This window comes from Xiphophorus maculatus, chromosome 19 (assembly GCF_002775205.1).
Source record: "Xiphophorus maculatus strain JP 163 A chromosome 19, X_maculatus-5.0-male, whole genome shotgun sequence".
In the NCBI taxonomy this organism is placed as follows: Eukaryota; Metazoa; Chordata; class Actinopteri; order Cyprinodontiformes; family Poeciliidae; genus Xiphophorus; species Xiphophorus maculatus.
In genome coordinates this window covers 17,799,276-17,819,029 of record NC_036461.1, presented here as the reverse complement: position 1 = coordinate 17,819,029, position 19,754 = coordinate 17,799,276, and the positions used below count along the sequence as shown (strand labels likewise).

Sequence of the window (19,754 nt, the reverse complement as noted above, 5' to 3'; positions counted from 1 at the left end):
TTGGTTTTAGAAAAACCCATCACCAATATAGGTTGAATTTTAATTCACACAGGAAAACAAAAACCTTGTTGTAATAATTGGGTTACGCATTTTCAGACTATTCAGCCGAGGTCTCGGTCCTTTACAATCATTGAAGTAAGGAAACATGGAAAGAAGAGACAAAAGGAAGGAGTAGTTACACAAAACATAAGATAACAAAAGGGGAAAGAAAATCAGAACAAAGGATTGAAAGAAGAGAGGACACAAGGAAGGTTGCAAAAGCAGAAAGAACAAAGAAATTTAATTCAAAAAGCAAAATTAAATGTAACTAATATAGTCAGCAGAAGACGGTGACACTGGGGCAGAAATGAGCTCCTGTAGCAGTCAGTCTAGCAACGAATCTGAAGTGGCCTCTGACTGAAGACTGACCTGACATGCTAACAGCTGCTAGCAGAGATAATACACAGCATCACATCCTGGACGACACCATCAGGTGTTGGCGAGCTCTGCTAACCCGCCTCATTTGCTTTTGCCACTCCTTACATTTCTGTCTGGCTGAGTCTCTGGACCCAGTGGAGTCTGGGAAATGATCCGTCCCGCTTGGGGTTGAAAGAAAGAACGATAAGGAAGTAATGATACAAAGAATCACAATAACTCCGGAAAACATTTCCTTTTGATAAAACGAATTTTGACACGATGACTTGGAAATCAATGCCGTACCTTTACAGTAAAGAGCTTTTCAAGGGGTTTACCTTCCCGTTTCTTCCTTTCCTTCAGGCAATTAATGACAAACGTAAACACTCTTAATCACATCTTTTATTTGTAAGGCACCAGAGAAGCTTCCTTACTGCTAAAAGGTTGATTCATTCTTAAGTACAAGCTGCTTGCTTACATCATTTTTTTTCTGTCCCGAGTATTTTTAAAATGTGTTTCTTGACACATTTAAACAGGGTTTTTTTTGTTTGTTTGCACAGAAAAAGAACGAAATATGTAGAAAACTAGAATTAATGTTACAAGACAATGAGAAGAAGGAAATTAAACAAAAAAAACCAAAGATGTTATACGACATTGTGCCTCTATGCATGTAATGCGCACGCACACACATACGACACCAAGGTCTTTTTATGATATACACACACACACACACATTAAAAAGCAGCTTTGAAACATACAAAAATGCTTTAAAAAATATGTATATTGATATATCCGTATGTATACAAATCGGCCCTTCACAGCAAAACAAACACACAAACTATTCACAAGTCTGAGTTTTGCCAAAAGGGAGTTTTAGGAGAGCGAGCTCGCAGATGTGTCAAAGTTAAATCTCACCAAGACTTTCTTCTTTTTTTTTTTTTTTTAAACTTCTCCAGCAGCCAGAAGAAAAGCAGGACAGGACTCATACAAATCTTAAGTGCTTCAAATTAAGATAAGGAGGGTAACGTTTTTAAAGTTGATCTCAGCTGTTAATGTAATTCGAGTAAAAGGGGTGAAAGCAAGCAGGAAATGCAGATCAGGGGGAGGAAAAAAAACAAAACTTTTTCCCTGGAATAAAGAGCAATGCTGCCCTCTGCTGTCTGAAGAGAAAATTAAAGTCCAACAATGATGCTATTTGAAGAAATTCAAAACTATCGGAGACACTCCTAAAAATTAGAAATGGCTTTTGAATTGGAATTACGTTTATTAAAAAAAAAAAAAGCACTAAATCAACCTGATCCATTAAAAATATATTTGATGTTTATGATAAATCATGAATTAAATAATGAATCAATACGCATTTTTCTGGTTGTATTTCACCAGCCACACCCCAAAGTGATTATTGCCACACCTGTAGGATAAAGAAACGCTTCAACTGATTCTGTTTAACAACACAGGTGGGCTGAAAGATCTCAAACAGCAACACTTTATGCCCAAACTAAAGAAAACTCAAGAAGAAATGAGAAGTCATTGACATCCAGTCAGGAAAGGGCTACAAAATAATTTCTAAGATTTTAGAGCGACGTTAAAGACTCGGGTATCACAACACTTGATAGAAAAAAAAAAAGAAAATAATAACGTGCTTTCATATGAACAGGTTGGTTTAATTAGTACAAAACAAACATTTACTCAGCTTGTCTTTCTCCGATATTAAACCTGCTTTGATAACTTGAAGCATTTAAATGAGACGGAGAAAAAACAAAGAAAGAAGCAAAAACACTGTTTTACACCAGCGAATGAAATCCGATCCAACATGCCAGCAGGCAGCGCGGCTCTCTGTGCACAGACACTCAACACAGAATCGATGCGACATGCATACAACTCACTCAAAGTCTAGTAAGGAAGGATTCTGAGTCCAAAGAGAGTAAAAAAAATGAGAGTATTCTGTTGTCTGAGCTTCACGTCTGCGTTCGACGGCGAGAGAGAGAGAACAGAAACGAATTTATCACCTTTTCTTTACCTACAACATTGCAGTCAGTGAATTTCATGTAAGTTAAGATTTAGTTGGATACGGAGCCATTCCTGCTGTGCACTGGAGGAAGATTATGTTTTTGATAGAAAGCTGAAATTCACCTAATGGGTCGTGATTTACTGGAAGCTTCGTCTCACGATGGATTTATCGGGAGCAAACAAACCAAAAAAACTGATTTTAGAGGAATAAACTAGAAACCTGACGATGAAAGAAAAGAAGAAAAAACAACACACACAACACACTCTTCAGTCTGGTCCTAAAAATACGATGTTAACCTTTTCTCTCCAGAGGAGCAGCTCAGTAAAATAAAAGCCTTCCGTCTAATGTGATCAAAGTTAGGATCAGATTTTGCTCATCTGGGATAAGCAATCAACTCCAGAGTCAGACGTTTGTCTTTCAGAGTCGTATCAAACAGCCTGGAGTTTTATTTAGAATAAACTGACAGGAGCTTCAGTTTCACCAACATGGAGGAGAACAAAAGATCCAAATGAACTTGGAGGATTTTAAATCTGCTTTCTGTCGCTGCCAGACTGGCAGGAAGGAAATGAAGAAAGTCTGCCGTTATCGTTTCTCACTCAGCCCTCTCTCCAAAAAGGAACAAACATTTATATTTGTTAGGCCTAATAACAACTGATTACACACAAAGAAACTATTGAAAGTCTGAGGTCTGAACTGAGTCTATTACCACTAAATGAAACAGACGTTACCTCTCGGGTTTTAAGCGTTTCAGGATCCAAACGGTTCAGCGCCGTCCTCTCTGTGGTTTCTCCTCTACAACACGCAGCAACCAGACCTGCATCAACCCCCGTTTACAGTCTGTTTTTCCATTTCTTTTTGAACACTTACACCCCTTCCCCACCACCCACGCACCACCTCCCCTCGGCCCGGTGACCTCGGCGTGCCTTCACTAATCAGACTTGTCTCCGTCCTCTCCTCTGGGCGCCCTCTCCGCGGCGTCCCTGGCCTTGTCCTCCTTGGCCGCCTGCGGCTGGCTGTGGGAGTAGTTGGCCAGGATGGAGGAGAGGGAGAGCAGGCCTGAGCTGGAGGAGACGGCAGGCAGGGAGGGCGGGGTGAGGCCCAGGGGCAGCGGGGCCACAGGCAGGGTCAGGCCCTGCAGCTGGGACAGGTGCTGCACCTGCAGCTGTTGCTGCAAACGCAAAGGGAAACGATTAGCAGAGCCCACGATTCGTCGTTAAATGTTTAAAAGGCAACGTTTGAGGTTTCAATCATCAGTCAGCGCTTGGAAAAGGAAGGAGATACAGCGCCCTCTACTGTCAAAACAGACAATCAACACAAACCCAGCTTTCATAGTTGCCTTATCTTATTTTACTGATTTCAAACTTTAAATTAATACGCAACAGGATTACGGCAAAATAAATAAATAAATGGTAAAAGTCAGAATTCTGAGAAAAAAAAGTCAGATTTTTTTTTCAGCAGCCTAATCCTTGTCTGTAACTTAAAGACATTTATTTGATGAAGGAAAAAAACAAACACAAAAACATCTGACACCCCAAAAACACCTCAAGAAATTTCCTTAAACTGCAACTAACAAATTTTTAGTTTCTTTTTTTAAGCAGCAACATGCTACGACAAACATAAAAACAACAGCTAAAGATTACTTGTTGACAAAATGGATGCTAACAACTGAGCCACTGGTGATTTAGTAAAATATTAATTTTAAAGCGGAACTGATGTTTTCTGCTTTAGGTATAAGTTTTCCTGCAATAATTTTTCTTTCATGTATTTAAGGAAGCTTACACACCTTTACCCTCCAAGTTAATGACAGCGTAGCTAGCTACATGCAAAACTTTATGTAGTCCTCCTGGCTTGGATTTGTATCATCGTATTTTGAAAAGACAAAAACACTTTTTACATACATCACAATAGATTTGGCTTGGTGTGAAATCAGAACGGTAATAAAGTTTTCTGTTGTGATCTGATGACTCAATACTAAAACAAATGATCAAATTCCCTACAATAATATTTTAGCTTCAGGCCCTTAAGGAAGCGGTTCTTCCTGAGCTCGCTTACAGAGCAAGATAAAGAAATAAATGCTGTAAATAAGAACATCTGGAGAGTTGCACAGATCAACAATCAGGCGGATCGAATGACAGCAGATCGTCTCTGTCTGTCACACTGAGCCTGGATGGACAGCAGGGTTAAATGAAGCACGAACAGTCATGAGGTTTGCTCACCCGTATGATGGAGTTCATCTCAGGAGGCGTGACCTGCTTGGCCCTCTCTATCGCACCCATGACTTGCTGTTGGTGCTGAAATGGTGAGATTTCATTGTCGTATGAATACAAGAGAAAGTTGAAAAATGGAGGAAAAAAAAATCTGCTTTTCCTGCCATTTATGTTCTTTTGCCGATTGCAGAATTAAAACATTTTAAATGGAACAATAACAACAACTTGCAAAAATGTTAAGACCTCTTTTTTTTCTCTCTTTTTGCTAAGTTACAATCCGGTGGTGGCAGTATTATGGTGTGGGGATGCTTTCATTCAGAAGCTCTCAGATGAGATGAAATTTAATTTTCAGATCTGACCAACATCATCCCTCTGAAACCTGGTCTCTCTAATTCAGCCAGGACTTTGGCTCTGTAAATAAAAACTCTTATCCACTGCTGGACGGAGTCTAATTCAGACAAGAGGGCGTCCTCACCTCCTGGGACAGGTAAGGCAGCACCTGAGCGCAGATCCCGTTCAGTCTTTTCACTATTTCAGCCTGCAAAGAAAACAAATTTAACCAGGAACCTCCTGACCGCCAAGCCTGAATTTTGACATAAGGAGGATTTCTAATAAAATAGAATGACTCACCTGTTTGTGCATTTCAATGTTGAGCCCATAGGACATTTCATAATACTGCAACACAAAGACAAGAATGATAAGCAACCAAAATCCATTTTTCAGAACAAAAAAGTGAAAAATAAAGCCTGGCAGTCAGCTACAGATCAGTAATTGTGTGAAATGTAACTACTGTAACAAGAGCCGGTTTTGTCGCCAAGATGATTTTATCTTAGCGACGCTCACCATGATGTAGTGGCGCTGCATCTCCGACTTCTCAGAGGCCAGCTTATCACACTCCAACTTCAAACTGGATGGGAAAATCAGAGGAGATTTAAACATGGAGATCAGCTCCAGGCGATAAACACGAAGCCCTGCAATTCTGTTTTAATGAGCATTTTAATGAACATTTTTAAAGATATCCGGAAACTAAAAGTATTGAATGATTTTTTTTAATTGACTGAATAAATGTAAAAAATAGGAACGCTAATAAAATAAGTATCAAAAACAATATTAGTTATTATTTTTGATTTCTTTTAAAAAATGCTGCATAGGCAATTTTTTTAGATGATTTTCAATTAATCAAAATATTTATACATCCAGTTAGAAGACGCATGTTGGTGAAATTAAAACCTCTGAACCTAAATCTACCAGGAATATATATAATTTTCTGTGTAACTAGTGAATAAAAAATATATGAAGGCGTGATGAAATACTGAAATGAAAAGCAGCCAACAATTAATATATCAATTATTCTGGCAATTAGGCAAAAGAAAAATTAGAAAATTGTGCAGATTTTTAATTTGAGTGCTTTTTTATACAGTGGTAAATACAATGCATAAAAAGATTGTTGCATTTTTTCTGCAAAAAATGCAACAACAAAGCATTCAATTAGTGCATGTTTGATCACTTGTAGCAAAAGTTCAATCTGCAGATGAAAAAATATTTCTAAAGTGTGAAAAGCTGAACGCTTTCTGCTTGATTCAACATCGGTACAGCGTAGGGATGATCTGTTGATTAGTTTTTCAATTAACTAGCTAATAATTGGTTCGCAAAAGATACCGAAGGGTTGTTTTGTTTTTTTACATAACTTGAACCAGGTGAAGCTAGGCCACTTGAGGAGGTTTGGGTACAACATATTTACAGAAAAAGGCTTTTTTGTATATATTTTTGTAAATTTTTGGCTTAATTACTGCTCTGAGCGTGTTATTCTTTCAGTCAATGGCCTTTTTTTGAGTCTGTATAACCAAGCTAACAATTAATCAACTGCTAAATTAGTTGATGATAATTTTAATAATGGATTAATCATTCCACCCCTGTACTTTAGAGCTAAAAACGCGTCTGTACCTGTGATACTGTGCTTGGAGGAACTGGAACTCATCCTTGATTCGGTCACAGGAGTCGGAGGTGGTGAACTTCAGAGCTTGGCCGGACTGGGATGACGCCTTGAGGAAAACGGAACAAGAAACACGCGTCAGGTTTAGAAATGTAGAGGAAAATAAACCCCTCGCATCTGAAAAGGCTGCTCCAATTCACAGCCTTTTGATTTCCAATTTGACAAGTGAGGCCAGCACGGAGAAGAGATAGACACGTCGCCTGCAGATAAGCAGGTTGTGTGTGTCTGTGTTAATCAAAGTGTGGTTGAGTTTGTTTAGAAACAGCAGCTTGACCTCTGAGATTAACCGTGTGAGGTTAAACGAGGTTCAGCCTAAACTCCAGCCTCATTTTGGATTGAAGTGCGTTAGATTTATAGCGCACGGCTAAAGCACATCACCCATCGACATAAAACATCTGTCGGCCCAGAAACACCCATCGCCCTCACTACCTCCCTTTTGAGGAGCGCAGAGCACGTCGACAAAAGGAAGAGTGTTTACATAAGGCCGAGCGCAGCAGAGCGGACCAAATGCGCCAAGTATTTAGAAGCTGCATAAGAAGTCTGGTTATAAACTGACAACATTTAAACCATCCCGCAAAGCTGTAATCCAGGGTCCCTAAACCTCATTACTCTCTAAACAAGTGGCACAAGGGCAAGAGGTTTCCAGCCGGATTATGGGATTGAAACGAGAGGAAGGAAACATTCGGTTAAACGGAGGTCAACGCTCTCCATCCAACATGTGTGGCGCCAACATCAATCAGAGCAGAAATAGCGGGATTAGGGTTGGTTCTTAAGAGTCAAAAATTAATTGTAATAACATTTGGGGTTGATACAGCAGATATACTGCCAGTTCTTTTTTGTTTTTTTCTTCAGATTTCATTAGATTAGAAAATAGCTTTCGTTGCTCTGGAGACAAAGGGTGACCACACGGTTCAAGTAGAGGTGAGTTTATTACCCGATTAGTTCCGTCTGAAGAAAAACTAAACATTTTCATAACGACTCGATGCTGGGTTTTCTTTGACAATAACTTCTTAAACTTCAATAACTAGAATAAGTAGAATGCACGTGTGACTGAACTGAAATGACTTTTTTTGTAAAAATGTCAACTGAATTTAACCGAATAGGGCGTTTGCCAGTGTCAAGGTAAACTAAGGTTTTCAAAAATTTCTATCGCTTCTATATTTTCCATCAAAACATCCCTTCAATTAAAAACCATGGTGCAATGTCGCTGGTTGACAAATGAATCAACAGAAAAAGGAAATAACTGGACAAATGTATGGATTGTGGACAGACGGACAAACGTGTGTGGATGATGGACGGCCAAATGGTCACATCATACAGACAAATCGATCAACAGACATGAATGGGGAAAAAAATGGACGGATGGACAATATGAACAAGACAGATGGACAAATGTATAGATGGGTGGAAAGATGGACGAAAAAAATAGATGGACAACAAACACGCTCCCTCAAAAACTATTAAATAATTTACCGATAGTCTAAACATTCACGTTAGTCCAATAAATACATATTAATCATATAATAATTGTAATATTCAGACATTTTAGCAATGGCAGGATAGGTTTTTGATTTTAAATAAAAACTATTTGTCTTGTAAATCATATAAAAACATGGCATTTTTATTCAGCTTTACTGTGAATGTTTCAAACCAGCCCCTCCCTAAAAACACATTAGATTTCACTATAAATAAATCTGAAAAAAGCTGGCCTCTAGACATACAGTACAGACCAAAAGTTTGGACACACCTTCTCATTGAATTCAATTAGAAAGTGTGTCCAAACGTTTGGTCTGTATTGAGTACAGACCAAACGTTTGGACACACAGTTGTGTCCAAACTTTTGGTCTGTACTGTATTTGTTTAATAATAAATTGAAAATATTATTAAACATATTAAAAAAGTCAGAAACTACAGATGGGAGTTAGCAGCTGTGACTTTTGGTTTTGGTTTTCAAAAGGTTATTGGGACATAACATAAACATCTGACTGCAAGACTCAATGACCACACTTGATCTATGATCCATGTTCTCTAACCCAAAAGCCTCAACATCTGCTTCTGATTGCTCAAATGCTGGAAAATGTGAAGTTTTTTCCCTCCAGTGAAGAGACATTCAGTTTATAAATCTTAAAGGTCGTTTGAGTCAGACACTAATAATATCAACGTATGCTTTAATGTGAAAGCATAACTACTTTTTAATTCCTTCATTCCCTTCTGGATTCAAAACTTGCACTGCTATGAAATAACCTGGATATCTGCTCCTGTTTTAGTCCTTAAAAAAGCAGAATTGGTCAAAATAGTCAGACCTCAAAGAAACAAACAAACTCAGGGAAAACGAAAAAGGGAGCAACAGTTACATCCTGAAATTCACCCAAAGATATGCAAAACCAGCTTTAAATACCCCCGGTTATAATAAACACTCTTACCTGGCTTGTTGTTTTGCATGTGTTTATTACAGAGCCAGTCAGTGTTAAAGCTAGTTTAGATGTAAAGCTGCAGCTCATGTTTTTGTGGGTGGTGGGGTTTTGCCATCCATATTTTTTTTTTTAATTTGTTTCCACAACTGACTCAGAGCAAGAACAGAAAATATGCATTTATGTCAAACAAAAAGACAGAGATACTGTACTAAGTTTTGTCTGGCTAATGCTAATAATATTTAGCGTCACAGAAGGGAAATGTCATAAAGCATGTGTACTCAAATGTTATATGCAGTTTAGCTATTTCTTGTGCATTTGTATTATATTAATAGCATATCTCCATTATTACACTTGAGCTGAACAGGACATACATCTCTATCACCTGTGTTAGCTGCTTTAAGGAAGGCTAGCTAATGGCAAACACTTAGCAGCTTCAAATAAAAAGCCAAATACACCTTTCAGGTATAAACTACGGTGTTTTATATTTTTAAACCTGCTTTAACTAGTCGGTGCAGACGCGCTGAAGAGACGGGCAGAGGTCTGGCTTTGTGGCAGCCAGATGACAGCTACCTGCAGCGCTCATGTTATCAGTTGTCGGCTGCTAGCTAACGTTAGCTCGGCTGTGCTCCGTTCCCACCCGGGACAAGTTCACCCGGGCTAACTTTACTCACCGAGTGCCTGGATTGAGGAAACATCATGTCAGCGATGCGTTTCGCAGCGTTTCCCTGGTCTCACCGAAACTACAAGGCCAGCTGGCTAAGCTAGCTCGTCTCCAGATATGATTAAATTAGCGGAGAGGCTGTTGGCACGTCGTACTCTGTCATCCTTTAAAACAACAACAGCTAGCGTCAAAGCGGCGGGAGAAAAGGAGCGTCTTCTGCGCTTTAGCAGGTTGCTAACGCGGTCTGAGGGAAAGAAAAGGCTGTTTCAAGGCAACATCAGGTATTAATGCTACGCCTCCCCGGGGAAAACCCTGGATGTTGACACACGAACCCCCCCCCCCGAACCGCTTTGAAGGCAGGAACAGCATCACCCGGAACACGAACTGAGCGGCGGCGGAGCGGGCGCCCCGTGCGACCACGCGCTGTATTAAACACAGGAGAGCGCGAGCTGCACTGACCAGGGCCGCAGACCGAACCGGTCCATCACCGAGGCTCAACCAGAACCATATCCATATATATATATATATATATATATATATATATATATATATATATATATATATATATATATGTACAGTACAGACCAAAAGTTTGGACACACCTTCTAATTCAATGGGTTTTCTTTATTTTCATGACTATTTATAAGGCAAGAAATCCCACTTATTAACCTGACAGGGCAGGTTGACCCATGAAGTGAAAACCATTTCAGGTGACTACCTCTTGAAGCTTCAAGAGGGCCATACGTTTCCACGCATAGAAAAAGTTAACATTTTATATTGTTTTTAGTTTTGTGGGACTCTGTGTAATCGCTGCGTGTCTTGGACCACTTCTTGGTTGATCTGCAACATTTCCAGTTTTCTGAAACTTGCAAATAAGTTTTGCCACAGAGTCGTGTGTGATGCTGGTTCCATGTTTTCTGTTAAAGTTTCGTTCGACCATGCGACTGCTTCCCGATTCAGCCATCAGTATAATTTAAATTATTTGCTCTTTTGTCAAAGGCATCTTCTTGGGTATCTGAAATATAAAAGAAATATACATTTTACATTCTCCCACATATGGAAACTTATGGCCCACCCTATATACAGTACAGACCAAAGGTTTGGACACACCTTTCTAATTCAATGGGTTTTCTTTATTTTCATGACTATTTATAAGGCAAGAAATCCCACTTATTAACCTGACAGGGCAACACCTATGAAGTGAAAACCATTTCAGGTGACTACCTCTTGAAGCTCATCAAGAAAATGCAGAGTGTGTGCAAAGCAGTAATCACAGCAAAAGGTTGCTACTTTGAAGAAACTAGAATATTAGGGCTAATACTAGGGCTATTTTCAGTTGTTTTACACTTTTTTGTTTAGTGCATATTTCCACATGTGTTATTCATAGTTTTGATGCCTTCAGTGTGAATTTACAATGTCAATAGTCATGAAAATAAAGGAAACTCATTGAATCAAAAGGTGTGTCCAAACTTTTGGTCTGTACTGCATATATATATATATATACACACTGCTGTTATATGCTAATGTAAAAAAAAATCAATAAAACATTAAATCTGTTCTTATTTTAGATTTAGTAAATTGATGGCAGTGACAAAAGCTCTTTATCCCTTTCATGCCTAGTGGTCACTGCTACCTGAAAGCCATTTTCTTGTGTTTCTTGTGGATTTTTATGCTATAAATGCACACAGCCCACTGAAGTGGACACTAGTGCATTATGCAATACACAACTAGCCATCCACTGCAAGAGCAAGACATTTTTTTGTTAAATCCAATATGGCAGATGAGCGAAAAAGCATGCCGACCAACCCAGTCCTCTTTCTACTGTAGAGGACTCTTGCAGGTAAAAAAACAAACAAACAATATTGTGATATTGTCAAGCAATCCCTAAAAAACAAAACTACTGAGGTATTCGAACAACAACTTTGTATTTGGAGAAAATTACACTTGATCACCTAGAAAAAAAAATCCTAGATTTTTTTTTTTTACAATTTCTTTTTCTACCATTTTTTTTTTTTTTTTTTTACAATTTCTTTTTCTACCATTTTTTAAACCTTAAGAAAATCAGAAACACTTTGGAAAAAAAAAATCCTGACATAAAGGATAATAATTCATGCATAATTCAGTTCCACTTAGAAAAAAAAGATATCTACACAAAGAGGTGATTTTTTTTTTATGTTTATATTATATTTTAAAAAATCATTGTTTGTACATGAGTAACAATATTGTAGGATAAATCCTGTCACTCCTTTTACATCATCTGTGTTTTCTAATGTGTCAGTCATGGATGAAAGGATAATGCTGGGTAATGAAGGGAGGGTTGACCAAGCATCATGTGAAAACTCACAAGGTTAGAATGACTACTGGTTCCACCACAAGTGGAAGTTTTTCCGCTTAACTTCAGCTCTGAGAGGAGACGGCTTTTGTTGCACACTATGTTTTGCGCATGCAGTAATAAAGGTTTCTACTGTGAGCGTTTATAAACCTCTTAATCTTTGGATTTGTAACATGTGAGCTGATTTTCCTTCATTTACTTTCTTTTTTATTGAACTGTATACTATACTCCTTTCTTTGTGTGAGCCACTTTTTTGAACATCTTAATGACATTAAACATGAATTTAATCAATTTCATTTAGAAATTAGATACAAAAGAAGTTGTAACCAATTTTACCAGCTTTTATCTGTCTGTTCAGTCCATGCAGGTTCATTTTAGGTTCATTTTAGTCGAGGTTTTTTATTATATTCAGGGTTTCCCTCGGAAAACTTGCTAACCCTGGTGCTTGAGGGGCAAGAGGAGTCTTTCAGCCGGCCGCCATGTTTTTGAGTCAAATTTGTTTTTAAAGTTGACAGGATATTTGAACATATTACTTGATAGTTATGCATTTTTGGAAAACTGGAAGATTAATACCTAAACACCAACTATGAAGTCTTAAAAATATGCAATCATTTAAAAAAATCTAAGATAAATTAGCAATGCTAAGCCTGGTGGTGACACAAGTAAAGCCTGGTGGCTCGCCAGGCTTGTAATAAACCGAGGAAAACCCTGATATTAATCTGATATTTCATTTTGTACTGCTTTTTGACAGCTACAGATACTTTTTGCAAGACGGTACTAATATGATGCTCTACCGTGAGGCGTATAAGGTTGGGAAAAACAATATATTATGAAAATACACTGCTTTATCAATGATCTGTAAAGATAAACTGAATTCAAACCTTCAATAAAGTCATCTTCCTCTTGGTGAGACTCAAATTAATTTAGCTTGTTGCATATTTCTAGCTTTCTAAACTTCACTCTTGATCTTAAGCATCTTCAATTCAACGTTTCCCCACTCCAATACCAGAAACTCATTCCATTTCACCATTACTTGTTTAAAATCTTGCATTCTTTTGGACCCTTTCTCACAAATGTATACATTTTGTGATAAATTTGCAAAAATAAAAAAAGATAAACGTAGTGAACACCAAAATCTTGCTTCTTTCTTTCAGTTAGCATAAAACCCACAGACACAACATCAGCAAGTATAGGAACAAATTTATTTCAATTTAAAACAGATACCTTGTCATTATGTTTCTCTCTTAGAAGGCGACAATGATCATAAGTCATGTTCATGTTTGAATGAGGATCAGGCAACAGTGGCTGAAACAAATACATGAAACAAATAAAAAAATATGGCAAGAGTTATTGTAAATCAATAATAACCAACTGATTGAACCCCGTTCAGCAGAAGGGTTCTACTTCAGTGAAAAACATCCAAGCCCTCACTTTCAACACAAAAACAAACACCACATGCAGATATAATTACAGTTTCGTTAAAAATATGAACAAAAAAAAAAGAGCAGATTATCTTTCAAATCAATCTTAAATACAGAATAAGATCTTTGTGTGTTCATAATTATCACTTTAGTCTCTGGTTTGTTTTACAAAGGGGAGCCCCCTCAGCCCCCGTCTCAAATGGTGGTCCTTCTGATAGCGACCACATCATTGGCACTTAGAGAGAGCCTGGCTCTGGAGGGTGGGGTTGGCACACTCAGAATAATACATCATTTACATGTTGGTTCAGATATAAAATAAAACAAAAAAGAAAAAAAAATCACGTTATACAAACCACTACATGATTGAAATTCAGCTTTTACTGGAGTGAGGAAACAAAAGTAAATGAAGTGGTCCAAAAGAAAAAAGACAGTGTTCAGGAATTGTTTATATTAAATAAATAAAAAAACGAGGAACAACCTTTGGGCTGAGTGTCCAACCCTATAAAGATGTATAAGAGATAAGTCTGATTCCCTTAGTTTAACAGCAAGCTTTCAGAAACATTATAAAGGGCCATCTCTCTTAACTCAAGGCAATAAATAAGTAATGTAGTGTGAAAGGAGGATAATAAAACATGGTCATGAGTGATGGGAGACTGAACTGCATCCCTCTTTCCTGCTTGGTTATGTTGAAATAATTACATGTCCAAAACAGAAAGGAAAAATGAGACCGCTAACTCGAGCGCGTCCACACCAGCAGCCACCTGAGCCTTCACCACGTGTCAGGGTTGTAGAGTCAAGTTAGCAAATTCATGGTCAGAAACCGTTTGGGTGAGCTGCGCTCGGCAAAAAGTAGAACTAACACTAGTGATAAAACACTTGGCTATGCATACTGGCATCCTGATCCTCTCTATATGACAGCAGTCACAGCAGCAGTCACTCCTCAGCGTGAGGTTAGTGCCATTTTCTGCAGAGAAAATGGCAATGCCATACTGGTGCACTGTTGCATATTTTAAACCTGATTACATTGGAAACTAGCTCCTCCGTCTTTCGCTGTAACAGAAAGATGGTTGAAGGATTATAAACGTCAGGTTCTGTTGAAGCGTTTTAATTCATTAAAATCTTTCCCAGAGAAAATAATCCTAGAAGCTTCATTTAGTATAAATCGGGGGCAAATGTCAAGATAATGGTTAGTCCGAGAAGAACAAAGAACAAAGTGGACTTCTATGGTATTTGTGATGGATGCAGACTATTTTATGAACATTTAAATCATCATCATCATCATGTAAGACTTTGCTGGCCATTTAAGTAGAAGCCGATTACTTGCTTGGGAAATTTGAGGTAGCAGGCGGTGCGCCACTAATAAGCTTCCTGTGTGAAATATGAACTGAGAACAAAACATGTGAAGCATTTCCAGTCAGAAAACTAATGCAGTGGAAAAATTAGACCAGTGTTCACTTGACCCGTTTTCTTTTCGCTTCTTGATTTATACCATAATACTACTATGACCGAAAACACTTTACTTGTTCTGTTTTCAGTATACGATCAGTGGCAGCGCACTGCCTCCAAGCTCCATTCCCAGTATCCCTGTGTAAATAACCAATGCAAATAATGCAATAATGTTTGCATAAGCTACTGCCGTTTTGATGCCAAAATGATAAAAATCCCCTTTGATCTTGGTTTAGCTGTTAGCTTGAGACTCTGGTACCAACTAATCCGAATTTAAATTAAATCAAAACATCATCTTGAAAACGACAAATTCTTTTCAACAAATGCACAATTCTTAGCCGATACCAGGTAACGCTGCAACCAACACTCTTCAGTGTGGATGTCGTTACTGTAGGAAGAAGTTAATAGGTACTACAAATGGTTACTGTTAAAACTCAGCAAGATGAAGCATAAAAAATGTCAGGATCTTATTAAACAGGAAGTGTACTTTCTACGGCTGTCTCATCGGTGAATTGAACATCAAGCCAATAAAGGGATGAATAGAAAAACTGATCTCCCGTTGAAAAGTCCAATTTGAAGTTTATAAATTCACATTTGCATACACTTCTGATGCTTTTGGTGCCGTTTTAAGACAACAGACGTCCACTTTGGTCTTAGTCTTGCAGTAAGCTTCACCAAGCAATATTGATTTTTGCTACATGAAAGTTCCTCCACTGCTTGTAAGATATCAACTTAAAGTCTCACTTCAAAAATCTTACACTATCCTTTTAGCTGGACTTCTATCACTGCTTTGCATGAATGTAATTGACTTCCACACAAAATGAAGAGATTTCTCAAAATTACATACATGTTATAGTGGGGAAGGAACACCGTTATTGATCTGTTCAGAAGGCAGGCAGTTGTTAAACTGCAGCACTTTAGTCCCCAAAAAAAAGAATAAAAAAGATCAATCTTTTCATTATCACCACTATTTGACCTCCTTCAGCTGCCATAAAAGCAGAAATGCACACAGGATACAATATGCAACGACACCAGTATGGTCTTAATAACATCTCTTGGCTTACTAGCTACAACTCAAATACTTGGGGAAATCATGCAATACTATCCTGGTAGTAGTAGCAGTAGTGTCCGTACTGTTAAGCACCTCAACACTCCATGATGGATTACAAGCAACACTGCGATACGGATGCAAACGGAAATGTGGTGAGAAACCAGAGGAAATACTTAAAGAAAGCATCTTAAGTGTTGGTAAAAATGCTCTACTCGCACACATACACGCACCTTACAATTGTGTTAACACTCTGCCTTACTTCTTAATAGCACAGACAGCAAATAATCTCTTTCTAAACAAGTAGTACTAGTAATAGTGGATGACTTGGTTCACTGTGGTCCTTTACTCCACTCCCCGCTGTCGGATGCACTGTGATATAGCCCTTAATGAGGATGAAGGGTAAATCACTTGTAGAAAAGGTCATGTATGAGACCAAAAGAAAATATATATATATACATATATATATATCTGCACTTCACTGGCACTATTCAAAGCAAGCCTCCAAAAACTGGAAATAAAAGCAAACAAACAAAACAAAACAAAAAAGAAAAGTTTTATCTTTTGTTAAGTTACAAATAGCAAGCATGGACCTCAGAGGTCTTCAATCACTGATAAAAAAAAAAAGTCCACTTATTTTTGTACTGTACATTTTTCTAGGTATGTATTACAGCGCTGCATCTATAACCCAACGAGAAAAAAAATTTGTCATTAAAAAATATGAAAAAAAGAAACATGTGAGGGCTCCCTAAGATATAAGAAAAAAAGAAACAAACAAACAGCATTATAATGGATGGAAATGTAATGGCAAGTACATCTGGAAATGTCTATAAGAAATAGAAAGCAGAGATAAAGTTCTTACTATACCAGACATTCGTTTTTTTTTTTTTTTTTGTCGTTTTGTAATTTTTTTTTTTAACAGCAGTTCAGACTCAAGTTAGGCTCTGCCATGAGAAAAGGAGCCCTTTAACATGACAGAAACACGAGCAGTCAAATTATCAACACCTTCATCCTGGTCCATAAATTATATAAATAAAAAAAAATCTTTAATTACTCTCAAAATCATCCTTTCACCTTAACCGTGAAGATTTTTTTTTTCTTTTTAGTTGAACCAGCCCTAGTTAGTTTTACTCTGAACACAGAGCTGATGCAGTAGTGTGGCGTTCAGAGGCTGTCTTTTTCTCCGACTCCCCCACCCCACCTCACTTCATTTCCTCAACACCATGTGGCTCTTTGAAATTCTATTAATCAAGTGAACATAATTCATAATCACAGTATCAATACTACCATAAATTCATAGGAGAAAACTGTATGCTAAAGAAAGTCATTTTTTTTTCTTTTCAAAAACCAAAGATGGTGTACCACAGAGCACTTGTTTTGTACAGAAGAGTTTTGTGTATATGTATTTACAAATATACACAAAAATTTGCAGACTTCAGAGTATTTTCTGTGAAAGGCGCATCTTCCTACCTTCCCCCTTAATTTAATTGCTCAACAAAACCCAACATAAAAACAAAATATAAGAAGCACGTCCTGACGCCGGTGATGGCCGCGTCGCGTCAGGTAGTGTGTGATGTCGTCGGACATTTTGCGTTTCCGGCCGATTTAGCTACTCGCAGATCAACTCCATGAATGAGACTGCAAACTTTCCAATGCGGGGCCCTTCGCCCCGCTGTGAGACTAGTGTTTTGTACTGATGGAGCGGTTTCGCGTGCTGCGTCATGTGGAAGATTGTCCCTGTAAATTCATACAGAATACATTTTGGAGGAGGGAAGCGTGTGATAAACTTGAACTTAAAAGAAATGTATATCTCCAAAGGATACTTATGTCAAATAAGTTGCTTTTTAAAAAAATTTTGCTTACTCTTTTGATACGCTCTGTTTTCATGCCCGCTTGACGCTTTCATGCCCGCTTGACTCGGCTTGTGTAGTGTTAGTGTTTAAATCAGTAAAAATCTGCTAAAAAAAAAATTTCGCCAACAGATTTTCAATGGATAAATATGCATTAAATTCATAATATACATTTCTCTTTTTTTGCGATTGTGATGCTCACACCTGGGGTACATTCATAGATGCGAGGCGATGACAGAATCCTCCAGTCCGTCCCTTTGTTTGGTGCGCGACCTCACATCCAGACCGCGTCGCTCTGGAGCATGTATGTGTTCAGCACCGCTGGTTCTCAGATGATATCACCAGATAAGTCAGTCAGTGCCTTCCACACTGGCAGGAAAGGAGACGGGGTCAACACTGTGGGGCCCTAAGATTACTGTTTTCTTTTTGTTGTTTTTTGTCTCCACCGAAATTCATTGCCAATAAAAACTGCCCCAAATACAAATGCCAAAGACAAAAAAAAATCCCTTCCAGTCGCCGCCGCAGAGCCCGTCTGAAAGGTTTGTCTGCCAAGCTCTGACACCGGGAGCAGCTTTGTAAGGGCCGAAGACTGATGCGACAAGCTGCCGAGAGAAGGAGGAGAAGGACGGAGCGGCTTTGGTGAAAGAAGGGGCACGATTCAAGGTGGGAGGACCTGGAAATACACACCGTACTGGACAGAAAAAAAAAATTGTTAAAAATTAAAATCAAAAAAGCAACAGTTCTGTTTGTGTGTGAATGAGTGTGTGAGAGCCGGAGTGCTGCGCTGTGCGATGCTGTGGGGTTGACGGCACGTTCCCGAAAGAGGGGTGCGCTTTGTGCAATGGGTGAGGGGGGAGAAGTGCGTCGTGAGCACCGTCCCCACCCCTCTCACACCAGGTTGTACTCTTTCAGGTTGAGCTGTAGGATGGTGTCCTTGACGGCCGCAAACACAAAGCGGATGTTCTCAGTGTCCGTGGCACAGGTGAAGTGGGAGTAGATGATCTTGTCGCTGTCTGGGTTCAAGTCCACAAACATTTTGAGGATGAACTCCCGCGCTGCCTGGGCGTCTCTCTGGGGACCTGGAAATGGAGGGATGGGTAATGTGAATGTTTTGTTGTCATGAACACACAAGCTGACTGCTTAAGATAAATCTCGTCTTTCAGTCTGCCAACAGCAAGTCCTATTTTTGATCAAATCAGGGTGTGAAGTGGAGAGAAATGTATCTTTTTTTTATTGCCATTGTAAACAATGTCCATCCACCATGTCTAAGAGGAATCATCAAATGTAGAGACGGAGCTAACTGGCAATTAACTTACACTTTACCCACAATGGACACAAAAAACCAGCAAGAGTACTTTAGCAGCTAGTTAGTAGCAGCTGCAACCACTTCAAGGCGACTAAAATGTTTGCCTGATAGAAAAATCCCACAAAAAAAACAAACTCTACACACGAGATTAAATAGTCCTTCCACAACAAATTTTAAGACCTGTGATTAATGTATTTAAGGCCAACTTACATTTTTCTTTCAAATAAATTTAAGACATTTTAAGGCCTTCATTTTAGATACATAAATGTAAGACTTTTTAAGGATGCAAAGACAAGCTGGAAAACGTTCCATTTTACCATGTAATGGCCTCAAGACATGTAAAAAGTGTTTTGGTGTAATTAGACCAAATTTGAACATTATGGCCTACACAAAATGCTATTTGTGGAAGAATTTCAACACTGCACATCGCCTTGAACCACCTTAAACATGGTGGCGACGTGCTATGCGGATGCTTTTCTGCAAGAGGGAGAAAGAAGCTGATCACAGTTGGATGGATGGAGTCAAGTTCAGGTTAGATCTTTGCCAATTTGTAGAAAACGTCAAGGTTTGAAACACCCATGCAGGTTGTTAGAGCGCCAAACAATTTATAGAAATGTGTTTGTAAAGCTTTACTGCCCACAACTAATAGCTTTTCAATGCAAAATCTGCATT

The 19,754-nt window shown here is 38.5% G+C and overlaps 2 protein-coding genes across 5 annotated transcripts in view; both read right to left on the bottom strand.

The window, feature by feature from the left end:
• Positions 1–777: 777 nt before the first annotated feature.
• On the bottom strand, positions 778–10,039 carry LOC102223230 (amino-terminal enhancer of split-like). Its single transcript, XM_005809347.2, has 7 exons — positions 9,690–10,039; positions 6,556–6,653; positions 5,455–5,518; positions 5,242–5,286; positions 5,087–5,149; positions 4,621–4,695; positions 778–3,572 (listed from the first exon to the last, which is right to left on the bottom strand). Exons 1-7 carry the CDS (start codon positions 9,714–9,716, stop codon positions 3,333–3,335), a joined length of 612 nt encoding a protein of 203 aa, XP_005809404.1. The 5' UTR covers positions 9,717–10,039; the 3' UTR covers positions 778–3,332.
• Positions 10,040–13,194: 3,155 nt separating this feature from the next.
• The window catches only part of LOC102238377 (guanine nucleotide-binding protein G(q) subunit alpha), a 36,731-nt gene continuing 30,171 nt past the window's right edge, over positions 13,195–19,754 (bottom strand). For 2 of the 4 annotated variants that reach the window (XM_005798351.3, XM_005798350.3), the window contains exon 7: positions 13,195–18,855. In XM_005798351.3, the coding sequence (XP_005798408.1) occupies positions 18,665–18,855 (191 nt within the window). In that variant the 3' untranslated portion in view covers positions 13,195–18,664. The remainder of the gene's footprint in view (positions 18,856–19,754) is intronic. The other 2 variants (XR_002754522.1, XR_002754521.1) reach the window with 2 other exon arrangements.